This window comes from Aquarana catesbeiana, linkage group LG01, assembly GCF_042186555.1.
Source record: "Aquarana catesbeiana isolate 2022-GZ linkage group LG01, ASM4218655v1, whole genome shotgun sequence".
Lineage (NCBI taxonomy): Eukaryota > Metazoa > Chordata > Amphibia > Anura > Ranidae > Aquarana > Aquarana catesbeiana.
This window is the reverse complement of record NC_133324.1, coordinates 733,371,512-733,396,773: the sequence shown is the minus strand read 5'-3', so window position 1 is coordinate 733,396,773 and position 25,262 is coordinate 733,371,512. Positions and strand designations below refer to the sequence as shown.

Here is a 25,262-nt window from a genome sequence, read left to right as displayed (position 1 = left end):
TCAAGTGGCTTTAATGTCAGTTTAAATATCGGCTCCTGCTAAACTGTCTGGCTGCAAGGAGAGTAATTCTATCTGAGGGAGGGGGGTGAGATTGAAGAAAACATGCTGGGCCCACTATGGTCTATAAATGTAATGTCACTATGAATGACACATGGGGCGGAGCTAGTGGCTGCAATGTTCTAACACAGTGGCCACAGACCCTGCTGTCTTGCATTGGCTTTTATGGAGAAAAAAAATGTATTTTAAATAGAAAACCTTGACATTCACTGGTAACAAATACATTTCACAACATATCTGGGTGTAAAAAAGTTACCTATAAAACTTTACTGGGGTGGCTACAAAGTGAGCTTGCAGTTAACTGTTCAAATACCAGTTTCCAATAAAATGTTGGCATATCTTTTTTTTTTTTTTTTTGCAGTGGTGCCAAAGATTTGGCGGAGATCCCACTATATAAGGAAGGTTCTAACTTGCACTAACCTAAGTTTTCTAGGACCCCTTTCAGATGGGTGTCACCCGCACTGTCAAGTACAACGGATGAAAGAATATGGATTACCTTTACAATATCTGTTGAAATTTCTATAAAACAATTTTTTATACACACACACACACACACACACACAGTGCTCAGCATAATTGAGTACACCAACAGATTTATCAGATAACCTTTACTTTCCTTTCGGACGTTCCTTTGGGACGTTATACTACAAAATACTCCCACAAATGTGGCCCATTGCTTGCAACCAAGATTTGTTCATTTGCACACACAAAGTATTTTTCCTAACAAATTCATTCAAAGTCTTTAAAGTCTAATGCCCCGTACACACGGTCGGACTTTGTTCAGACATTCCGACAACAAAATCCTAGGATTTTTTCCGACGGATGTTGGCTCAAACTTGTCTTGCATACACACGGTCACACAAAGTTGTCGGAAAATCAGATTGTTCTAAACGCGGTGACGTAAAACACGTACGTCGGGACTATAAACGGGGCAGTGGCCAATAGCTTTCATCTCTTTATTTATTCTGAGCATGCGTGGCACTTTGTCCGTCGGATTTGTGCACACAAGATCGGAATTTCCGACAACGGATTTTGTTGTCGGAAAATTTTATATCCTGCTCTCAAACTTTGTGTGTCGGAAAATCCGATGGAAAATGTGTGATGGAGCCTACACACGGTCGGAATTTCCAACAACAAGGTCCTATCACACATTTTCCGTCGGAAAATCCGACCGTGTGTAAGGGGCATTAGGGGCAAAGCTAATTTTAGACAACAAAATCCTAATTAACAAGAATTCAACTACAGGTGAGTCTAATTATTCCTTAAACAGGTGTCCAGCAGACAGTTCATTATAAAAGGACGTTACCTAAGAAAACCCCTTCCCATTTCGTGCTGTCAGCAATGGCACCACATGGAAGAGAAATGTCACAAGGCCATAGAAAGAAAGTTTCTTTACACAAGAAAGGTGAAGGCTAGATCAGCAAAGCTTTACTTATCAGTCAGAATACTGTAGCAAAAGTGATACAAAAATGTAACAAAGATGCAACCGCAGCAATCTCACAGAGACATCCAGGCTATCCATGGAAGTTAACACCTCAACAGGAGCTGATGAGAAGGGTTGAAGAAAATCGCCATGCAAGTTCACTGCAGTTAGCAAAAGAAGTAGAAAGCCAAACTGGGGTGATTGTTTCCCCTGACACAATATGGCATACATGGGTGTCATCCACAAAGGAAGCCTCTCCTAAAGCCCATGCACAAAAAAGCCCACCTAGAATTTTCCAGGATCCAGGTTGAAAAAGAAGACTTCTACTGGGACTCTGTACATTGGAGTGATGAGACCAAGATAAATGTTTTTGGGACTGATGGCTTCAAAACTGTATGGTGTTGCAAAGGGGAGGAGTACAAAGAAAAAGGTCGTAGTGCGCCTACAGTGAAACATGGTGGTGGCAGTGTCCTTCTGTGGGGCTGCATGAGTGTTGCTGTTGGGAAGCTGAATTTCATTGATGGCATCATGAATTCACAGGATGTACTGCTCTATGTTAAGAGAAGGGGCTACCATCACTTTGTGCCCTTGGTCGTTGTGCACTTTTCCAACATGACAATGATCCAAAACACACATCTAAGGCCACTGTTGCATTTCTGAAGAGGAACAGGGTGAAAGTGATTCAGTGGCCAAGTATGTCCCCTGATCTGAACCCAATTGGGGAACACCTATGGGGAATTCTGAAGAGACAAGTTGAACATCACTCTCCATCCAGCATCCAGGCCCTAAAAGAGGTCATTCTTGAAGAATAGAAAAGATAGATGTTGCAATATGTCGCCAACTTATTCATTCCATGCCTAGAACACTTGGTGCTGTCCTTACAATTCATGGAGGTCATACAAAATACTAGATGTAGTTTTTGTTGTGGGGTGTATTCATTTTCGCATTAACTAATTTGAGTAAAACTGAAGATTTTGTAATCTAAGTTATATTAACCTTACTTTCATATAATGAGCTAAACAAATGTTCAGTTTTGTCAAAATTTCTCTCTCTCTCTCTCTCTCTCTCTCTCTCTCTCTCTCTCTCTCTCTCTCTCTCTCTCTCTCTCTCTCTCTCTCTCTCTCTCTATATATATATATATATATATATACACACACACACACATACATATACATACATACACATACATACACACACACACATACATACACACAATTATATATACATACACGCACACACATATATACATACACACAATTATATATACACATACATATACAGTAGGGACGGAAAGTATTCAGACCCCCTTACATTTTTCACTCTTTGTTATATTGCAGCCATTTGCTAAAATCATTTAAGTTCATTTTTTCCTCATTAATGTACACACATCACCCCATATTGACAGAAAAACACAGAATTGTTGACATGTTTGCAGATTTATTAAAAATAGAAAAACTGAAATATCACATGGTTTTAAGTATGCAGACCCTTTGCTGTGACACTCATATTTAACTCAGGTGCTGTCCATTTCTTCTGATCATCCTTGAGATGGTTCTACACCTTCGAGTCCAGCTGTGTTTGATTATACTGATTGGACTTGATTAGGAAAGTCACACACCTGTCTATATAAGACCTTACAGCTCACAGTGCATGTCAGAGCAAATGAGAATCATGAGGTCAAAAGGAACTGCCTGAAGAGCTCAGAGACAGAATTGTGGCAAGGCACAGATCTGGCCAAGGTTACAAAAAAAAAAAAAAAAAAAAAAAATTCTGCTGCACTTAAGGTTCCTAAGAGCACAGTGGCCTCCATAATCCTTAAATGGAAGACATTTGGGACGACCAGAACCCTTCCTAGAGCTGGCCGTCCGGCCAAACTGAGCTATCGGGGGAGAAGAGCCTTGGTGAGAGAGGTAAAGAAGAACCCAAAGATCGCTGTGGCTGAGCTCCAGAGATGCAGTCGGGAGATGGGAGAAAGTTGTAGAAAGTCAACCATCAATGCAGCCCTCCACCAGTCAGGGCTTTATGGCAGAGTGGCCCGACGGAAGCCTCTCCTCAGTGCAAGACACCTGAAAGCCCGCATGGAGTTTGCTAAAAAAACAGCTGAAAGACTCCAAGATGGTGAGAAATAAGATTCTCTGGTCTGATGAGATCAAGATAGAACTTTTTGGCCTTAATTCTAAGCAGTATGTGTAGAGAAAACCAGGCACTGCTCATCACCTGTCCAATACAGTCCAAACAGTAAAGCATGGTGGTGGCAGCATCATGCTGTGGGGGTGTTTTTCAGCTGCAGGGACGACTGGTTGCAATCGAGGGAAAGATGAATGCGGCCAAGTAGAGGGATATCCTGGACGAAAACCTGTGTGTGTTCAGGATCTCAGATTGGGCCGAAGGTTTACCTTCCAACAAGACAATGACCCTAAGCACACAGCTAAAATAACGAAGGAGTGGCTTCACAACAACTCCATGACTGTTCTTGAATGGCCCAGCCAGAGCCCTGACTTAAACCCAATTGAGCATCTCTGGAGAGACCTAAAAATGGCTGTCCACCAACGTTTACCATCCAACCTGACAGAAAAGGAGAGGATCTGCAAGGAGGAATGGCAGAGGATCCCCAAATCCAGGTGTGAAAAACTTGTTGCATCTTTCCCAAAAAGACTCATGGCTGTATTAGATCAAAAGGGTGCTACTACTAAATACTGAGCAAAGGGTCTGAATACTTAGAGGGGCATTTGAATTAAAAAAAAAGTGCCCTATTTGTAAACCAGCCTTTATTTTCTATTTCAAAAACTGACTTTTAGGCCTGGTTCACCCCTGAATTGCACAGACCGTGGTCTTCATTCGGTGCGGTAAGCTGGAATGGGCTGAAATCGCACAGAAAGTAATGCAAGCACTCCTCAAAAATTCACAGCATTAAGGCTGGGTTCACATTAGTGCGTTGTGTGACATTGCATGTGATTCGCACAGCACTACCGCGCAAATCACATACGATGTCATACGATGGCTGAATTTGTATTGCATTTGGACCAAAGTCATGCAGGACCCTTTTTTGATCTGCACCAGAATCAGATAGCATGGGTGTTCACACCCATGCGATCCGATTCATGTCCAAATTGATAGTTCGCACTTTAGAACGAGTTCCGACTCGTTCTAAACCTGAAACAGATGAATACATTTGTCAAGTACAAGCATTTCAAAATGGAAACAATATATACAACAAGAGAGCTGCTGTCCACGGGGGTCTTCATGGTGTCGTTAGACCTTAGGGATGCCCATCTTCACGTTCCCATTCAATGGGATTCCAGGAAGATACCTCAGTTTCGCAGTCCAGAACAGGTTCAAAACGTTCTATGTCCAGTTCAATGCCCTGCCTTTCGACCTAGCTTCTGCTCCTCATATCTTCACGAAAGTGCTGGCAGAAGCTCTTCAGACTCTGAAGTCAGAGGGGATCCAAATAATCCCCTACCTGGATGATCTGCTGCTATTTGCAGATTCTCCAGGGGAGGTGGAGCAGAATCTGAGCAGCATTTGGGATGGCTGGTCAATCTGGAGAAGTCTCATCTCATTCCTACTCAAGTGATCGTGTTTTTGGGGTACCAGATAGATGCAAGAGTGTCCAGGATTATTTTGACGAAAGAAAAAATTCAGACTCTGATATGTGAAGTTACCGACCTCTATGCAAGCCCAGACTCCTCCATACGCAATGTAATGCGGATCCTCGGGCTTATGACCATAGTCATTCCAGGTGTTCAATGGGTACAATTACATACGAGAACACTACAGAACCTTATGCTCTCAGTTTGGGACGGCAAAAAGGTCTCACTTCAATCGGGTAAGGATCCCGCAGGCGGTAAAGATGTCAGTCAGCTGGTGGTTGGACACCACGAACCTATCGGCAGGTCGACTTTGGTCTCGGCTCCATCCTGTGATGATCACAACAGACGCCAGCGCTCATGGTTGGGGAGCTCACTCAAACAGGTGGCCCAGGGCTTTTGCTTTCATTCCAGAGGTCATTCGGAAGATGAAGTCATCAGGGTCAAAAGTTATCCTAATTGCACCTTGAGGGCCAAAAAGGTCATGGTTCCAATGTCTTCTAAAGCTCAGCATTTTGGACCCCTGGAAACTACCCTGCAGGGAGGGTCCCACACATTAGGGAGTGGTGAACCATCCGGAATTAAGCTCTCTTTCTCTGACGGCCTGGCTTCTGAGAGGGAGCTGTTAGGAAGAAAGGGGCTTTCAGCTAAAGCGATTGATACTATCCTTAGTAGCCAGAAATCAACTACCAACGCTATATACAATAAAATCTGGAAGAAATTCGGCTTCTGGCGTAGGTTTAATAACAGAATTTTGGGGCCCATGATTCCTGCAGTGCTAGATTTCCTCCAAGCAGGGGCAGATCTGAACCTGACAGTTAGTACAATCAAGATACAGGTATCAGCATTGTCTAGTTTCCCCAAGTAGGGGGCTTATAGAAGAGCCCCTAATCAAGAGGTTTCTTACGGCCATAGGTCATAGAAGGGCTCCCAAGAAGAGAAGATTCCCGTCATGGGATTTATCTACAGTGCAGCAGAGTTTTTGTAGGGTGCCTTTTGAACCACTAGAGGAGCTACCAATTAAGTTATTGACCTTAAAGGCAGTACTTCTGATAGCACTGGTATCTGCAAGAAGAATCAGCAAGATCCAGGCTCTCTCTATTGCAGAGCCTTTCTGCATTATTTCTTTGGACAGTTACTCTCTCTAGACCCAGCTTTTCTTCCAAAAGTACCATCTAACTTCCATAGATCTGAGGAGATTGTGATCCCTTCTTTTTGCTGGGAAGCCTAAGAACGAGAAGGAGGCATCATTTAATAAAATAGACGTCAGGAGATGTTCGATCGCTTACATTGAGCGCACCAAGGAATGGAGAGTTTCCACAAGCCTGTTTGTATTGTTTGCGGGCCCAAACAGGGGTAAGAAATCATCTAAAAATACCCTTGCAAGGTGGATGAAGTTGGCCACCACAGAGGCATACAAAGCAGCATCCTTGAGACCACCGTCTGGAGTAAAGGCTCATTCAACCAGGACAGTATCAACATCTTGGGCTGAAAAGGCTGGGGCATCTCCCCTCCAGATTTGCAAGGCAGCTACCTGGTCCAGTATCCAGACCTTTGTAGGCTACTTACATGCTGAATCTGCTGGCCAGCCAGGAGCAGTCTTTTGTCAGGAAGGTTCTGCAGGCTGTGGTCCCACCCTAATCAGGTATTCCTTTTTTGTCCTCTCTGTAAGCCGCCCTGGAAAAGGACTTGGAAAAACAGTGTTATTACCTGTTAACTACTTTTTCCAGGAGTCTTCCAGGATGGCGTCAATTCCTCCCTTTTATTTTTTTGACATACTTCTACTATCATATAGCAAGCTTCGCTAATGGAAATGTTTATTCTGTGCCTTTGGTTATTTGTTAATACTGAGAGGCCAATGCCTGTGTCGTTGCTTTTATAATGTGGATCATGTGTTTCCTGTGCTAGGTTGGAGGAGCCTATCTCTCTGTAAGCCGTCCTGGAAGACTCCTGGAAAAAGTAGTTAACACTTAGACCCCTTTCACACTGGGGCGCTTTGCAGGCGCTACATCGCTAAAAATAGCGCCTGCAAAGTGCCCTGAAAGTGCTGCTGCTTTTTCTCCAATGTGAAAGCCCCGAGGGAGCAGTGCACTAGCAGAACAGGAAAAAAAAGTCCTGCTAGCAGCATCTTTGGAGCGGTGAAGGAGCAGTGTGTATACAGCTCCTTCACCACTCCTGCCTATTGAAATCAATGGGGCACCGCGGCTATACCGCCGGCAAAGCGCCTCTGCAGAGGCACTTTGCAGTGGTTTTTAACCCTTTCTCAGCCGCTAGCGGGGGTAAAACTGCCACGCTAATGGCCGAATACCAGCGCTAAAACGACGGTAAAGCGCTGCTAAAAATACCAGCGCTTTACCGCCGACACACCTCCCGCCCCAGTGTGAAAGGGGCCTTAAGTAATAACACTGTTTTTAGCAAACTCTATTGAAATGTCACAAAGTAACAATTAAAGTGTTACTAAACCCAAGACCCTGCAATCACTATAGCTGGTCTCCCACAGTACACAGAACATGGAAATGCAATAGTAAATATAAACTGCTAAATACCTTTTCTCATCAGCAGTTAGAGCAGTCGTGATTTCTAAAGCTTGTATGAGATGTTTTCATTCTACTGACTGCCCTATGAGACCGCAAGACCCCTGACTGTCTGGACAGTGCTGATTTGGCCCTGTGCTGTTCACATGCACCCTCCCAAGAAAGATGTGCAGCTTGACTCCATAGGCTCTGTGTTATCAGGAAATTATCGGGAGACAGTGGAAGGAGGGGAGGATCTGTGCATACAAGATCAAACCGCTTTTTTACACAATGCGGAGGATTAACCCCTTAGGTTCCACACTGAGTATAACAAGCATGCTTTACTGCATATACAGACAGATTTTATGGTTGTGGCTTTAGTAACACTTTAAGTTGATTCTGCCACAGTGCAGTATGAGGCAGTGAATTGTGTCGCACTGTGCTGAAAAAGTACCACAACCCAAACTTTTTTTCAGCGCACACTACCCGCTTTGTCTTGTGGTGGGACTGCGCTGAAATAGCTACCCAACACAGTCCTACGGCACCTGGTGTGAACCGACCCCTAACTGAGCGGATGTATATGGATGGCATCAGTAGCCTGCATAAACACTGAAAGCCTGTTCTGTTTCCAATGGTGGGCCTAGATGGACCTGGATGTTTACTGGTGTATACGTATGGTCATCCTTATACATCTGAACACCCATTGGAATATATTATAGTCTTTACTCCATCTTCACAAGGAGGATTGAAAAATGGACAGAATTTGCCTGTGTGAAAGAGGCCCAACTATAACATGCAGTTGCACATAATGAAAGGACAAGATAGTTCATAAATGACAGAAAGAAAAAAAAGCACATCATCAGTTTATAAGAAATCAGTGCTTCCTTTGTATATATACACCATTGTCCTCACTTACAGGTTCCACAAATTCAAATTTTTTCCGTTCCTGGATTTCCTGCAGTTTACACACATATTCAAGTGACAGCTCAAAAAAATGTTCTCGATTCTGCTCCACTTGGACATCTGCCTGAAAGAGGAAGAAAGAAAACAGCTGCTTAAAGCTCCAGAATAACTGCACTGTACATCTCATGCCATACCCTTTAAGGAAAAGATCTGTGCATCTCTCCAAAAGAAATTTAAGAGCTGTGTATTCAAAACAGACAGACATCATATCTTAAACCACCTATAACCCTCTACATGAATTTATTGTTTTAACTTAAAAGGTTTTGAAAAAGGCGTGTATGGGGTAGTGCATGCAGCACAAGTGTAAAGCTTAGTCTTACAAAGGGAACTGCGCCAATTTTATACAGGACACGCAAAGTTAGACTGAAGCAGGCAGACTGACATCAAGCAAACAGGCACTCCACACAACAGGAGAATAAACTAATTCTGATTCCTGGAGCTGAGAATAAGCTGTCTGGACATTTCTTTATACAGTAGTAAGAAAAAACACAACAAAAATGAAAAACATTTATAAAAGTTCATGTGTAGCTAAAACGTATTTGTTTTAGCTTTGGATATCGTAAGGAAGGGTTAAAACTCAATGGAAGGAAATAGAACCAATATATAGAAACGAACAGGGTGTTTAAGGATGACCCAACAGTATTACACTAGAGACCATAATGAATACTTTAAACTACGAAAAAAAACACATTGCATATCAATATAAAAATCAGAAGGTATAATGGCATAAATACACTAGAAAATGTCAACACGTTTCACGGTCTCATGCCTCTTCTTCAGGTCATCAGATTTCTTCATAGAATAAAATGCCATATACTAGTGAGTTTCATCTATTAAAAACACATATTATAGAATGAGTACATCATATAACTGCAGATATATAGGGTGATACAAACTGAACAATTAAAATATATATATTTTACAACATTATATATATAGCAGGCCACTTATCCCACAAAGGAGGGGACTGACCATACACATAAAAAAAAAACAAAAACATTATCCTATGAAGAAATCTGATGTCCTAAAAAAGCGGCATAAGACCACAAAGCGCGTTGACATTTTCTAGTGGATTTTTGCCATTATACCTTTTTTATATTGATAAGTAATGTTTTTAAATGAGGTCTTTAAATATAAAAAAAAAAATAACATTTTTCATCAACAAAGTATTTAATACGGTCTCTAGTATAATACTGTTGGGTCATCCATAGTTCCGTTTCACACTTATACAACTACCATTCCTATTGGTACGACTAAGTCGTGCCGACTTCAAAGTAATCCCTGCACTACTTTGGTCCAACTTCCATGCGAGTTGATATCCATAGACCTCAATGTTAAACCCTCAAGCAGCATGCAAATCGTACCTAAATAATATAGACACGATTTCACTACGACTTTGTAAGCACAAGCTGAGAATGGTTAATGCCAAAGTTGTGGCAATGTCGTACAAAGTAGTACTGCTCCTAAATCGAGGCAAAATTGCGCAAAATCGCGGTAAAATCGCACGACTTTGAAGTCGCACAAGTGTGAAAGGGGCCTTAAACGCCCTGTTTTTTTTCTACATATTGATTTTATTCCCTTGTTGTGGGCGGGTGACCCTTCCTAGGTTTTTCCTAGAAATCTTTACTATAAAAAGCCTTCAGTTCTTGGAGGTGAATTTCAACTTCATATTGAAAGTGTACTCCAGGCTTTCTTTAAAGGTTTAGTCATGATCATACAGTATGTGGTGACCGACAAGGTAAAGGCAGTTAACTATATCCCGAAAAATGTGTTTATGGTTTGGTTTTGTCCATTTTATCAGTGCAAACAAGTTTAGGTCAAGCTCCAACAGCCGGCAACTACTGTGGGCCAGGCAGACATCAACCAGACAGGTGGCTATGATAGGTGGGGTTTCAGGATCACTGCATGTTGAGTGACTTTCGCAAGTTTTTCTTTTATTTATGATGCTCATAAGCCAGTTCCTAATCTGCTTTTTTCTTATCTGTCAGTTTGTTATCCTGTTCTGCAAAACACTCCAGTAAAGATCAATGTAGTCAATCACAAGGTCTTGAGCGGTCACTGGCTTTCGCAATATCAAACAGCAGCAGCATGCTTGGCCAAATTGCTCCCGCAGCTGAACACTGACCGCTGCCGTCACAATAGGTATTTTTTTCTCACAAACTTCTCATCTAGCGGACTTGTAATAATGGGAATTGTATCCAGGTAACATCAAATTGTATTTTAATAAAAATGAGCTGAATTTAAATCCCAGTGCACAGCACATAGTTATTGAATATATTTTTATACTCATAGTTTCTTTATGCTTTATGTATATTGAATTCTTACTGAATCATTTCATAAAGATTTGAAGTTCTGAATGATCTTTCCAAGTTCTTAATTTGAAATGTACAAACATGGGCAATATTTAAGTGTTTATTTGCCAAAAATGAACTCTGAAATTGATATGGTCCTGAGAAGGTTACTTTGCTAGGGCCCCAGTGGGTCTTATATCTGGTTCTGTAGGCACTACTGGCCCACTTCTGTGAAAGGTTGCCTGCTGACCAATAATGATGTGTGGCAGGCAAGAGGGGATCTCTCCTGCCCCTCAATTAACTAAGGCTACACTCACACCTAAGGCTGGCAACACATTATACAATTTCCTTGTACAATTTTCCTTTAGATTGACCAAAACCATATATCAGGTCAAACCTAAACACTTTTAATTTGCATGCAAGCAGGCAGGCCCTTGCAGTGAAGGCAAATCTAAAGGAAATTGAAGAAAACTGTATAATGTATGGCCAGCTTAGCCATCTCGTTTTCAAGCATTTTTTATTTTCCCTCAAGTGTTTGAGCATTTTTTTTGGAGCAGAATTGCACATTTTGGCAGGTGTTTCTCAACTAAACGGTGTGACTAAGCTGCTGTTTGACCAGAAAACATGTGGCAAAACACTTGAAAAAAAACACTTAATGTTGCACTTTTCAGGCGTTTCCATTAAAGAATGAGAACAAAAAAAAAAAGTTAGCTCATGTACTTTGTTGAGCGACAGGCGTTTTGCTGCAGGTGACAGGATGCCCACATGTGAACAAGGGCTATTGAAAGCAATAGTTTTTTTTTTTCTTCTTGAGCGTTTGAGCTACAGCTACAAGAATCGTGCGGATTCCCGTGGATGCAGTTACAGACACCTTTTAGCCCATACAAAGCAATGGCAGGATGACAGTGCCCAAAGATGTTTGCATGCAATCGTATATGAAGGGATTACCTTGGTCTCAAGCAGTTTGCACCCAAGGGAGATATTCTATCCCTCACTGCAGGCAATTGCTCCATGCAGGATCACATCTGAACACTAGCAGACTGTCAACTCATCATTGCTTTGCAACCGTCTGCAACCAACTGCAACCAACTGCAACCAACTGCAACCAACTGCAACCAACTGTAAATCCAGCCCCAGCTGGAATTAACACACCTTGCAAATGAGGCCTAATGTAAAGATCATAATACAATTTTTACTTTTTGTTGCAAAGGATATCTGGGATTATCTGTAGAAACTCAGAATACTGCTCAACGATGTGAACTGCCAATGCTAAGGGATAAGTGGAATAGTGGATTGTCTTTTCTCTGGTGAGATGACCCTGTCGGAAAGGTCACAAACACATCCTTTGCTCATGTTCTCATACATTCCTCCACAGCAGACCCTTTGGAAAAAGCATGCCAATTTGAAAACAACTTCTCTGGGGGATAAAAAGGCAGCCAAGAAAAACAGTGTTTTTTTAGACTTGCAACTAACAAGATAACTCTTCCTTCCATTAATTGTGCAATGTGTGAACAGCAGAGAGCTTTCTAAGTAAATCATTTTCCCTATGGCCAAACTGAATACATATAGCTGTAATCAAAGCCTTGTACTAGATTTATAAATTAGTTTAACCCTATCCTGAATGCAAAGGTCAATGAAAGGTCTCCACCAGTACAGTGCCTTGCCACAAAAGGAAAGTAGTAAATTCACAATCAGCAAATAAAAGGTTACTAGTGCTGGTTTAAGAGTGGACATAGGTGTGTGCTTATGAACACACATGCAGTCATGTATAACTCTTTTGAAAAAAAAAAAAGGTTGTCAAAGAGTTGCAGTGTCAACGGTGATCCAGGTACACTGGATCTTAATCCCCGATTTTGTCTTTGTTGTTGGCAACCCAAATATGCACATTTTCCAAGGTCCCAAAGAAGGGTTTTCATGCCTGACAATTTATAAACTTATTTCACACACCTCTACCTAAATCAATGCTAAAAAAAAAAAAAAAAAAAAAAAAAAAAAGATATAACATGCATGTGATAATGAGTGAACAGTTCTAGAAGAACCCAGACCTCCAGTGAAAATATAACCCAAGTTTACTGAACCTATATACTTGGCATCAATAACCACAGATAAATGTCAGGAGTACATTTTACAAGTGAAAAGAAATACACAGCCTATCCAATAGTTTCATGCTTGCTGAAACAGGTGCACAGCAGTAGAACACCGATAGGATTCACAAAGATTTAAAAAAAATTAAAGGAGATCAAAATCGCATGACAAGTCGTTCCCCAATGATAACCATTCATATATGTGTGTGACTTAAAGTTGCGGCAACTTTAGAGTAGTTTGTGCACTACTTTGGTCCAAATTTAATGCAACCATAAAGTAATGGACTTCAATATTAACCCTCAAAAGTTGCATGAGAGTCATACCTGGATGTTATACAATGCAACAGCTGAGCAACAGTTGTCCATTATCACTGGTCAAAGCCAAAGTCATATCTAAGTTGCACCCATCCAAAGTTGCGTCAAAGTTGCACTAAAGTTGAACTCCAAATACAACTTTTGTTGTTGATTTCCTTTATGCCGCGTACACACGGTCGGACTTTTCGTCTACAAAAGTCCAACGGACGCTGACGGACTAAAGCTGGCTGGTAATCCGATCGTGTGTGGGCTTCTCCGGACTTTCAACGGACTTTTTTAGCCTCAAATCCGACGGACTTTAGATTTGAAACATGCTTCAAATCTTTACGTCGTAAGTACGACGGACCCCGAAATCCGCTCGTCTGTGTGCTAGTCCGACGGACAAAAACCCATGCTAGGGCAGCTATTGGCTACTGGCTATGAACTTCCTTATTTTAGTCCGGTGTACGTCATCACGTACGAATCCGTCGGACTTTTGTGTGGTCGTGTGTAGGCAAGTCCGTTCGTAAGAAAGTCTGCCGCAAGTCCGCCGAAGGTACGTCGGAAGTCTGTCGGACAGGCTGTCGGACTTTTGTAGACGAAAAGTCCGACCGTGTGTACGCGGCATTAGATTTACCTTCAAGTATGTAGTGAAAGGGCCTGCCTTAATGCAAATTGAAAGTGTTTTAGTTTGACCTCATATTATATGGTTTTGGTAAATCTAAGGGGAAAAAAATGTAAAGAAAATTGTATAGAGTGTATCCAGCTTTAGCATTTTAGATTTAGTTTTAAAGTTAGGATTTTGATTTTAAAAATTACCCATTTTTATCATGACCTAAAGCATAGGTCACCTAGGTAACAGTCTTTGGTTATCAAAACAGTACATGTTTTACATCATTAAAGACTGCAGAGTTACTTTTCTTTACATTCAGACCTTATGTGCTAGGCTTGCAGTAAGAGAATCAGTGAGGCATGATTAACCACTTGCCGACTGGCTCACGCACATATACGTCGGCAAAGTGGTTAGTTCCCGCGAATCGCTGTGCCCGTACAACAGCGGGGGACCAGGTGGGCGTGATTGCCCCGTGAACGTGGGCATGAGAGCGAGAACAGGGATTTGTGCATGTAAATAAATCCTCGTTCTGACAGGAGAGAAGAGACAGATCTGCTGTTTGTAATAATTACTAACAGCGATATGTCGCCACCTCCAGTTAGTCTCCCCCCACAGTTAGAAATACTCACGAGGGAAAACACTTAACCCCTTGATCGGCCCCTAGTGTTAACCCCTTCCCTGCCAAGTGACATTTACACAATAATCAGTGCATTTTTCTAGCTCTGATCGCTGGATAAATGTCAATGGTCCCAAAAATGTGTCAAGTGTCCGATCTGCCCACCGCAATGTCGCAGTCCTGCTAAAAATCGCAGATCACCGCCATTACTAGTGTAAAAAAAAAAAAAAGCCATAAATATCTCCCATGTTGTAGACCCTATAACGCTTGTCCAAACCAATCGATACACGCTTATTGCGATTTTTTTACCAAAAATATGTAGAAGAATACATATTGGCCTAAACTGATGAAGACATTTTTTTTTTTTTTTTTTTTAATTTGGGGGATATTATAGCAAAAGGTTATTTTTTTTTCTTCAAAATTGTCGGTCTTTTTTTGTTTATAGCGCAAAAAATAAAAAAAAAGCAGAGGTGATCAAATACCACCAAAAGTAAGCTCTATTTGTGGGGAAAAAAGGACAACTTTGTTTGGGTACAACGTCGCAGTTAAAGCAACACAGTGCCGGATCGCAAAAAATGGCCTGGTCATTAAGGGGTGAATGGTGGGTGTCACCAGTGCTAGATTGTGGTCATGTATGGCTGTAAAGAAAATCACATGTGGTACAGTGGGAACTGAACCCAGCTGGAATTCGACCATGACTGGAAGATATGGATACCAAAATGTACAACAAAAGATACCAGCGCACAATGGGTTAAAAACAATGAAAATGTTTCAATAGCAGTAGTGCAATGATGTGAACAGTTTATTCGATAAAATCCACGTGGAAACAGTAATCCAAATGTCAAAGCACTTGTAATGTTAAAACGGATAGAAGATAAAAGCAGAGGCCCCTTTCACTCAGTTTCTATGGAGCCCGCCTCGGTCTGCCAGCTCAGCGGGAGATCTGTCCGTTGATCTCCGCTGAGCCGGCGGATGACAGGTCCCGCTCTGCTCACTGAGCGGGGAGGGGCTTGTCAGGCGCCGATGCCGCCTATGGAGGGATCGGATGAAAACGGACAGCATGTCCATTTTCATCAGATCTCACCCGATCCGATCCACCAGCGAAGGACCTGGACGTAGGGCCATCCATCTGCTTGTAGCGGATCGGACGGGGTCGGATGTCAGCGGACATGTATCCGCTGACATGCGACGCTCCATAGACTAACATGGAGCGCCCGTTCAGGTCTGCCGTCAAAACTGATAGGCAGACCTGAACGGTCCGATCGTGTGAAAGAGGCCTTACGTTGAAGCTGGAAGGATCCCAGAGCAGGGAAAAGCTGACGGCATCCACAGATGGAGAAAACCTGGCAGTGGGTGTGGTGCAAATGTCACCACTGCGCTGAGCCAAACTAGGGACACGCTCACCGGTGGGCTGTGGGCAGCTAGGCATGCTGGTGATGGAAGGAAAGAAAGCAGCAATCAGCGGGAGCTTCGTGCTCCACGTGTCGGAGTACCGGGCCAGCTGACGTACTCCGCAGTCCGCGGGTAGATGTTACAAGGCTCTCTCCATCTGAGCCCAAGCAGGCGTATGGCTGCTCCAAGAGTTGGGTGGGGATGCCCTGGTCCAAGTACAGAACCCGGGAGGAAGGAACCAAAGCACGGTCATATGGAGGATAGTCAGGCTCGGGAACCAGCGTGACCCCCAAGCTTCAGGGTTTCCGTGACTACGCATTTCACGTGCATGCGCTTTATCAAAGTCACGGGGATCGGCAACCGTGAAGTTTAAAAACCCTATAAAAGGGCGGGGACTGGGCGGAGCAGTAGGATGGGACAATTGAGTGAAACCCGTTAACTCCTCACAGCTCAGGAGGTATTCACTATAGTCAAGTATGATTGTAAAAAATACAAATACAAAAGGTAACATCAATACTCAGAGCTGGACTCTTAACCCTTCTTATCACCAGTACAAAAATAATAATGGTGTTGGGGGGAGGGTGAACAGAGGAAAGAAAAAAAAAAATCTGATGGGAGAGAGGAGGCTAAACACCACTACAGATTTCTAACTCCCCATTTAACCCTTTGGGGGCGAGGGAATCGAACATATAGATCCAGAACTTTCCTTCTGCATAGGAGGGAAAACCTCTCATTTGCAGTTAGAGTGCCTTTGGGAATAGTCTCTATGGAAAAAAACTTTCAGGCATTTTATGTCATCGTTGTGCATGCGATGAAAGTGCCATGGAACGCTTTGTTCATCACATCCTTTTTTGATGAACCTGCGGTGATCACTAATTCTTGCACGTATAGTGCGTTCCACGTACAGAAGACCGCAGGGACACCTTAGGACATATATAACAAAATCTGTAGAGCATGTAATGAACTGTTTGAGAAAGTTTTGCCTTTGTTGGTAGTGATTCTATTGGTGCAATGGGTGATAAATTGACAGGTCAGGCATCCTCTTTTTTTGCACTGAAAGATGTCTGTCCTGTTATCGAAGTACGTTCTTATATCAAGGGGGGATCTGGCGGTCTTGGTTACCATCTTGCTCGTTGCTAGTATATTTTTCATAGTACGTGCTTTCCTATAAGTTAGCTGCGGAACTTTTGGCAACTCAGGAGCTGGACGCTGGTCTAGTAAAAGGATGTTGTAGTGTTTAATTATTCTCTAAAATGATCTAAATTTATCGTTGAAGGTTGACACGAATCTGACTGTGTGGTTGACATTACCTTTGATTGGAATTTTCTTCTTGGGGAGGGGGTCCATGTGTGACATGAAAGCATCTTGAACTAGTTTAGATGGATAGCCCTTTTCTTCAAATTTCTTTATCATAGAGCCGCCCTGTATGACGTATTTGTTTTTTTGAGCAGTTTTGCCTTGGCCTATTAAACTGTCCACTGGGAATAGTCTGTTTCCATGTAGGGTGATGGCAGCTGTTAAAATGGAGATAAGAATTCCTGCTGGTTGGCTTCACGTGGTTTTAGTAAGGATACTACCCTTATTGTAGATTAACACCAAATCTAGAAACACAAACTCCATGGAGTCCAATACATAAGTAAAGGAAGGACCAAAGAGGTTGGCATTGCAATGTGCCACAAAGGAGGGGAACACATCCGGGCCACCACTCCAGATGAGCAGAATATCGTCGATATATATCTGCCAAAGAACACAATGTGCTCAGCAAACGGGTTGTTGGCCAAGATGTGTCCCTCCTCCCAGTAGCCCATTGTAAGGTTAGCAAGGGAAAAATTTGCCCCCCGTGGCTGTGACCCTGCATTGTAAATAAAACTAGTTAAAGGAATGTAAAGTAATTGTGTCTTAAACAAAACTCAGTGGATTTAACCAGAAAATCGGATTGTAGGGAGTTGATGTCTCCATGTTGAGTAAGGAAGTGTTGTACAGCCATCAGGCCTACCTCATGCAGTATTGATGTATACAACGAGGCAACAGAGAGAGATACCCACATGTATCCATCTTCCCAAGAGTAGTGTTGGAGAACTTCAATAACGAATTGAATCTCTGACATATGACAGAAGTTGAGAAACTAGAGGTTGTAGAAAAAAATAAAAAATAAATTGATGTAGACGAATAGGCCATTGGTGAAGCTATTTGTACTAGCCACTATTGGTCTTCCTGGGGGGATCTGTAAGAGATTTATGTACTTTCGGGAGATGGTATAAATACGGTGTGCTACACTCGTGTGAACTCAAAAATTGTCTCTCCTTTTTGTTAAGCACTCGGTTTTACCAGGCCCCATATATTAGACTCTTCAGTTCTACTTGATATCCAGGAAGGGGATCGGTAGGCAGTTTGAGGTAAGTATTAGTGTTAGCTAATAGTCGACTAGCCTCTTTCAAATAGTCAATTTTATTTTGTACCACAAGGCTGCCACCCTTATCTGCTTGTCTAATGGTGATCTCCGTGTTGGCTGTAAGATGCTTTAAGGGCCTGGCTTTCTGCCCTTGTTAGGTTGCGGTTTCCATTTGTAGTGGAGCCATCGCAGAGTGCTAGGACATCTTTGTTAACCGCTTAATAGGTTTCTATATAGGGACCTTTCGAATATATTGGGAAAAAAGTGGATTTAGGTCTAAATGTTGCTTGTGTAACTAATGGATCTAGAAAAAGGTGTATGAGTGTGTCCCTCTGTATGGCCTTCCACCCAAAGTTCTTCCAAAATATGGAGCACGCCATCATTAGGTTCAATGTCCGGCCCCTGCCCCAATTTGGAACAAGGTTCATCGCCACCTGTCTTGGTCTTACGATGACTTGCATGGGGGTTGTCAGCATAATGTCGTTTTAGTGTTAAACATCTTATAAAAGCAGTGTAAATCTTTGAACAGGCCAAATTTGTTAGGCCCAACTGAGGGGGAGAAGCTAAGGCCCTTCTAGACAAGTAAGCATTCAGAAGGGGTGAGGTTATGAGAGGAGAGATTGAATATTTTTATTATGCAAGCTTTTATAAAAGCTCTATCCTTTTTTTGTTGGATCTTGCTCCTCCTCTTCATCCTCGTCTAACTTCCTTTTTTCTTTGTAAGCTCCCTTTGGAGGTGATGTCTGAAAAATCTGACTAGAGAAAGGTGTAGCCTGGTTGGCATTTCCTGGTGAGGGGGGATGATCTGAGCTATCTTGTACTTTAGGCCTTGCACCCAATATGAGTCTCTAAATCTCTTGACAGCGGACTAAAACTATTCTGTATGGGTACATTGAAAGTTGGAAGATGGGATAGATGGAATGGTAACCCCTGAGAGGGAAGTGGGTGGTGGGGGTGGATCTATGTCGATTAGGATTGAATGTTGTCGGATGAATTGCTGGTACTGGGCATGTTGGGTGGCAATATGTGAGGGGGTGCAGAGCTGGAGATGGACCCATGTGGGGGTAGAGGAAGCGGATTCCTATGTTTGTTGCATATGTATTTATTGTGATTCATAGGTTTATTAATTTTGCCCCAAGGTTTGGGTTTTTTGGCAATAGTTGTATATGTATTCTGTGTTGCTTGGCTTGCGCCCTCCTGGGAGGAGTGCTTCCAATCAAACACTTGACTATAGTCAAAAATGTCCTTCTAATTTATTGGTGTTTTTTTTTTTTTTTTAGAATGAGATTATCTTCATCCTTCTTCACATTTTTATTTAGGACCTGTAGCAATTTTGGGTATAAGCAAGAACAACTAAACTCTTGGATCTGTGCTTCTCTTTCTTTGGCTTGCTGTTGGGTTAACTCTAGTTTCCTTTCCCTTTGTTGGATCAGAATTTCATAGAAATTTAAATTTTTTTCCATAGTGCAGAACTCTGCCAAAAGTTTCCATTCTTTGAGGAGGTCTTTGTCCAAGAAACCGCATTGTTTTTTGATCCGAAGACCTCTCGGAGTAATCCCCAGTTTTAGATATTTTTTGAGGAAGGCTAGATCCCACCATTGAGTATGTTCGTACTGTTTCGCATCCTGTGCTTGGAGAAAGGTTTTCCTCATGCAAATTTCAAAAGCCTCAGTGTGTGGTAACTTCTTGGATGTGAGGGTCATAGTTTTATCATGGCTATTGATATGTGGTTTATGTCAATATTACCAAAAATGTCTGGATGCATGACAAATAACGATGATCAGCAACACACACACACACAAAAAAACAAAAACAAAAAACAAAATTAAATTGTTAAACCAATATATGGTATTAAGATTAGGAATAAAATGTCAAACATCAGTCTTCCGTGAGAAAATGGACTGGGTGGACGGGTTGAGGATGATAAATGGGGCTGCTACCCACTGTACTTACAATCAAGTACTCTTGTGAAAAAAAAAAAACACACAATAGTCCACAATGAGCTGCTTGGTGGAAAAGTCCAGAGAACAAGTGATGAATGGCGGGTGTCATCAGCGCTAGATTGTGGTCATGTATGGCTGTAAAGAAAATCACATGTTGTACAGTGGGAACTGAACCCATTGGTTTTAACCCATTGTGCGCTAGTATCTTTTGTTGTACATTTTGGTCATAAGGGGGAAAATGTTCCAGGGCTGAAGTGGTTAAAGAGCAGAACAACCAAACAAAAAGTAGCACCTTTATATCTAAAGCACCATATATTCTGTATAACAATGGATTAGCCTTACCTCCTGCAATTGTGGCTCTTTCTTCTTTGAAGACATGCCTAAATGTTTATCCAGATTGCTGTAGTTCTTTTCCGTCTCTTTATCAAACTTTTTTTTCTCTTCCTGAAAACAGATATACGATCATTACAGTCTATAAAACGCATACAAAGAAGTTACATAAAACATGCTTCTTTACATTGGAGTCACTCTGATTACAAGAGGTCTTACTCTCACAATAGGATTCTCCATATATTGTACATTACATTATATATAGCATTAAGAATGAAATCTTGACTGAAATGTTGACTACATACAACCAGAGCCAAAATGTCTGAAGGCAGGAAATCTGCTCTCACTACTGGAATAGCTAAAAATGTAAGTGGGGAATTCAAACCATATGATATTACTACAAATTTAATTATCATTGCTAACGTACACATATAAGTAGCATTAACTGTGGCATATGACATCGCCAAAGGGGCACACATTTATTATGTAATGATAGAGAGGCCAATCACAGACTTTAGAATTACTAGCGAGAACGATGGCCAGAGACTGTGGATAAGCTACAGGAATAATACAGAGACAAGGAGACCGGCTGCAAAAGACAGTAAACGACTACAGACATGTTACGTGAAGCTAGTAGAGATCATTGATATTTCCCATTAACTTTATGATCCACCCCAGCTGGACGGATGGGGCGACACAACCACTAAAGGTTTGTTGGGCAGCAGAGCTTTTCACAGATAACTGTACTTTTAGTAAAGTTCTCCTTTTGTTCACATCAATGTCCTCCATGTATTTTCCATAGTGTTTTTATGTTTTGTGCATTTTACATGTTTATTGCACGATGCATTTTGTTATTTTAGCCAAAAAGATTCTTTACATACATATACATGTTACATAGCCTGGTTGAAAAAAAAAAAAGTCCATCCATTGCAATCAACAGCAGGAAAAAAATACAATATTTAAAAAAAAAAAAAAAAAAGAAAGAAAAATTAAAAGTCAGCTACAAATACTGCAGCTGATGACTTTTAATAATCGGACACTTACCTCCCAGGGTCCAGCGATGCGGGGGAACAAAGCCCTGCTCGTCTCCCCCTCCTCTCTGTGGCGCCAGCATTGTCACTTTGGGCGCCTGGCTGTGGCTTCACAACTGGGCACGCACTGTGCATACACAAGCCGCGCTGCTACTGGCCGGCAATCATCTGGGACCTGTGACATGTCCCAGATGATTGCCAAGAGGGAGGGGAGAGAGGTAAACTTGCTTCCGGCGCCACGGTGCCCCGGGGGGGAAGTGGGAGCTGAAACCCTATAAAAAGAGGTTCCACCCCCGCCAAAAAAATGACATGACAAATGTGGCATGTCAGGGGGTCACCTTCCCTTAAAGCGGAAGTTCCATTTTTGGGTGGAACTCCGCTTTAATAAAGCATGATCCAATTTGCTCCAGCAGGGGAAAAAATATCCTTCCTGATCCCCCGAGAGGCAATTGAATATTCCCTAGATCAACTTTACCTATAAAATATCAGTATCCAGTTATATTATGCGTCTTCAGGATGGTGGATTTTAAACTGCTGGTTACAGCTCTGGCAGCAACTTTCATGGCCATCCCAGCCTCTACTGCATTTGTCTTTTGTAGCAAGGTGTTTCTGTAGGCCCCTCATGGGCCAGCCAATGCATGGGAATGTAGATAAAACGGACAATGTCTCATTTTTACAAATCCTTATACTTACCTCCTGCTAAAAAGTCCTTATGTCCGGGCTTCACATGTGCAGTAGAATCCCCATTCATTTCTTTAAAAAGTGCATATTTGAGATTCATTTAAAAGAGATTTTAATTTAACCGGTTCCAGACCAGCCGCTGCAGTTTTACTGCGGCAAAATGGCATGGGTGGGCGAAACAATGTTACCTTACGGCAGGCGCGTGCCCCTAGGCGGTCACAACGATCGGATTCATTACAGAACCGATCAGTCTCCAGGCCCAAGCCAATGGTTTCTGGCCTGGACCCGCTGATCTGTTCTGACAAATGAAATACTTCCCCTGCCTGTAAGTGTAAACACAGGCAGGGGAAGTGATGTCATCTCCCTCTCTGGAATTCTTTCCCGTTCCAGAGAGAGGACAGCCAAGCATGAGTTGCACCAATTTTACATTGACACAGTACACGTAGGCACACATTTCACCCCCCCCCCCCCCCGATCGCCCCCTCCCCCAGTTAACCCCTTCACTCCCTGTCACTGTGTCACCGAGTGCAGTGTTCATATTTTTCTTTGATCACTGTGCTGGTGTCATTTGTGACACTAATCAGAGTTAGGGTACTTAGTAGTAGGCCCAGATAGGTCTAGGGCCCCCCCCCCCCATGAAGGTTTAACCCCTTGATCACCCCATCACCAGTGATCACCGTATTAGTGTCACAGGTGATGCTGGTTAGTTATTTTTTTATAGCGTCAGGGCACCTGACATACATTACCTTATAAAAAGGTTTAACCCCTTGATCACCTGGCGGGTTTTAGCGTCAGCGTCTCCCCAGGCAGCATCAGATTAGTGCCAGTAGCGCTAACACCATACACCTCCCTTAGTAGTATAGTGTCTGAACGGATCGATATCTTTGATCTGATCAGAACTATATATTAGCTTCCCCAATAGTTTAGGGTTCCCAAAAACGCAGTGTTAGCGGGATCAGCCCAGTTACCTGCTAGCACCTGCGTTTAGCCCCTCCGCCCAGCCCACCCAAGTGCAATATCAATCACTCACTTACAAAACACTAAACACATAACTGCAGCATTCGCAGAGTCAGGCCTAATCCCTGCGAACGCTAACAGTTTTTTTTAGTAGCATTTGAAGCAGTCGCTGACAGTCAGGTGCTCTTTTTTCCTGTGAGTCTCACTAGTTGTACCAGTAAATTTAGAGACCAAAATGTCCAAAAAAAGGTACACTAGTGAAGAGGCCTACACGTTTGAACATGACAGATGAGAGTGAAAAGGATTCAGGCTCAGAATATGAACCTGTAGACAGCAGCGGCACCCTGACAGATAGCTCTGATGATGGAGTAGTGGTCCCTGCCAAGGTCAGGCGTACCCGACCCAGTTTTTCTGCTGTTGTTGAGGTGCAAGAACTGCAGGGCTCTCGTATGGAGCAGAGAGCCAGTACTAGTGCCACTCATCCTTCTGATGAACTGGCAAGCACCAGCAGCCTAGTACATCCTGGTCGTACATCCAGCAATGCAGTAAAACTTGGTGACGTGGCGAGTCCCATAAGTGCAGTTCAAGCTGGTGAGGTAGCTAGCACAACTAGTGCCCCGCAGCCACCAAGAAGACAATAGACAGGCCCGGAGCCCATAGTGCCATTCCTGCTGCATTTGCTAATCCAAATTGGGAGCCCACCACTTCTGCAGCACCCATACTTCCCCCATTCACTGGCCAACCCGGAATTCAGGTGAAAACAGTTGTTTTTACGTCACTTGATTTTTATTCACGGTTTTTTTTTTTTTTTTTTACAGAAGATCACTAAAGATCTATTGTGGACCAAAGCAATTTGTATGCTGCTCAATTCATCGCCGCTAATCCCCAGTTGACCCTTGCCAGAGATTGGAGACCTATTACGGTCTCCGAATTTAAGACCTTCCTGGCCCTATCCCTCCTCATGGGCATCACAAAAAAAAAAAAAAAAAGTGAGTTGCGGTCATATTGGTCTACTAACCCAATTCACCAAATGCCCTTGTTCTTTGCCTCCATGACCATGACACAATACTAGGAGATCTTGAGGTTTATGCATTTCAATGACAATGAACTCTGTCATCCTCGGGGTGACCCTGAATATGATCGGCTCTACAAAATTCGGCCCCTTGTAAACCACTTCAACCAGCAGTTTGCAGCCTTGTTTACTCTCGATCAAGTTGTCTGTGTTGATGAGTCCCTGATTAAGTTTTGTGGCCGCTTGTCATTCAAACAGTATCTTCCCAGCAAGCGTGCCAGATATGGGGTCAAGATGTATAAGCTCTGTGACAGGGAAACAAGCTATACTGTACATATAGTTTTTTGGTTTACAAGGGAAGAGATAGTTACGTAGAGCCGGAGAACTCCCCAGACTACATAGGGAGCACTGGTAAGATTGTGTGGAACTTGGTGTCACCCTTATTCGGAAAGGGGTACTTGTATGTGGACAATGCACAAGCGTGCCACTTTTTAGTCACAGTTGTTTGATCATGGAATTGGCGCATGTGGCACCGTGCGATCTAAGAATATAAGATAAGAATATTTTTGTTCTGTCCTCCCTTCACGCAGACACGATGGTACAAATTCAAACGGCGACTGGTGTTGTGGAGACCCCCGTGTCCACGAATACAACCTCAACGTGGGAGGGGTGAACCTCAACGTGGGAGGGGTGAACCTCAACGACCAGTTGTTGGCGCCGTACCTTATTGCCCGTAAGGCCAGATTCTGGTATAAAAAAAAAGTGTCTGTATATTTATTCCAATTGGCTCTGCTAAATGCTTATGTGCTATACAAAGCTTCAGGATGAACTGGATCCTTCCTTAAATTCCAGGAAGAGATCATCACAGTCCTTCTGTTTCCAGACAGTGCTGTGGCCCAACTTCCCAATCCAAATGCAGTGAGCTGGCTGCATGAGAGGCATTTTCCATATGTCCTCCCTTGTACCCCTACCCAAAGAAATCCCCAAAGAAGATGTTGTGTCTGCAGAAAATGCGGATATAGGCGTGACATCCACTTTTATTGTCCCTCCTGTCTATGACCATTCTGGTCTTTGCATTGG

General features: G+C 42.7%; 1 protein-coding gene across 1 annotated transcript in view; it reads right to left on the bottom strand.

Moving 5' to 3' along the window:
• Positions 1-25,262, bottom strand: part of ARHGAP10 (Rho GTPase activating protein 10) — a 448,736-nt gene that overhangs the window by 270,694 nt on the left and 152,780 nt on the right. Inside the window, exons 5-6 of the mRNA XM_073604823.1 lie at positions 20,514-20,615; positions 8,500-8,610 (exon numbers count right to left, since the gene is read on the bottom strand). Coding sequence (XP_073460924.1) covers positions 8,500-8,610; positions 20,514-20,615 — 213 coding nt within the window. The remainder of the gene's footprint in view (positions 1-8,499; positions 8,611-20,513; positions 20,616-25,262) is intronic.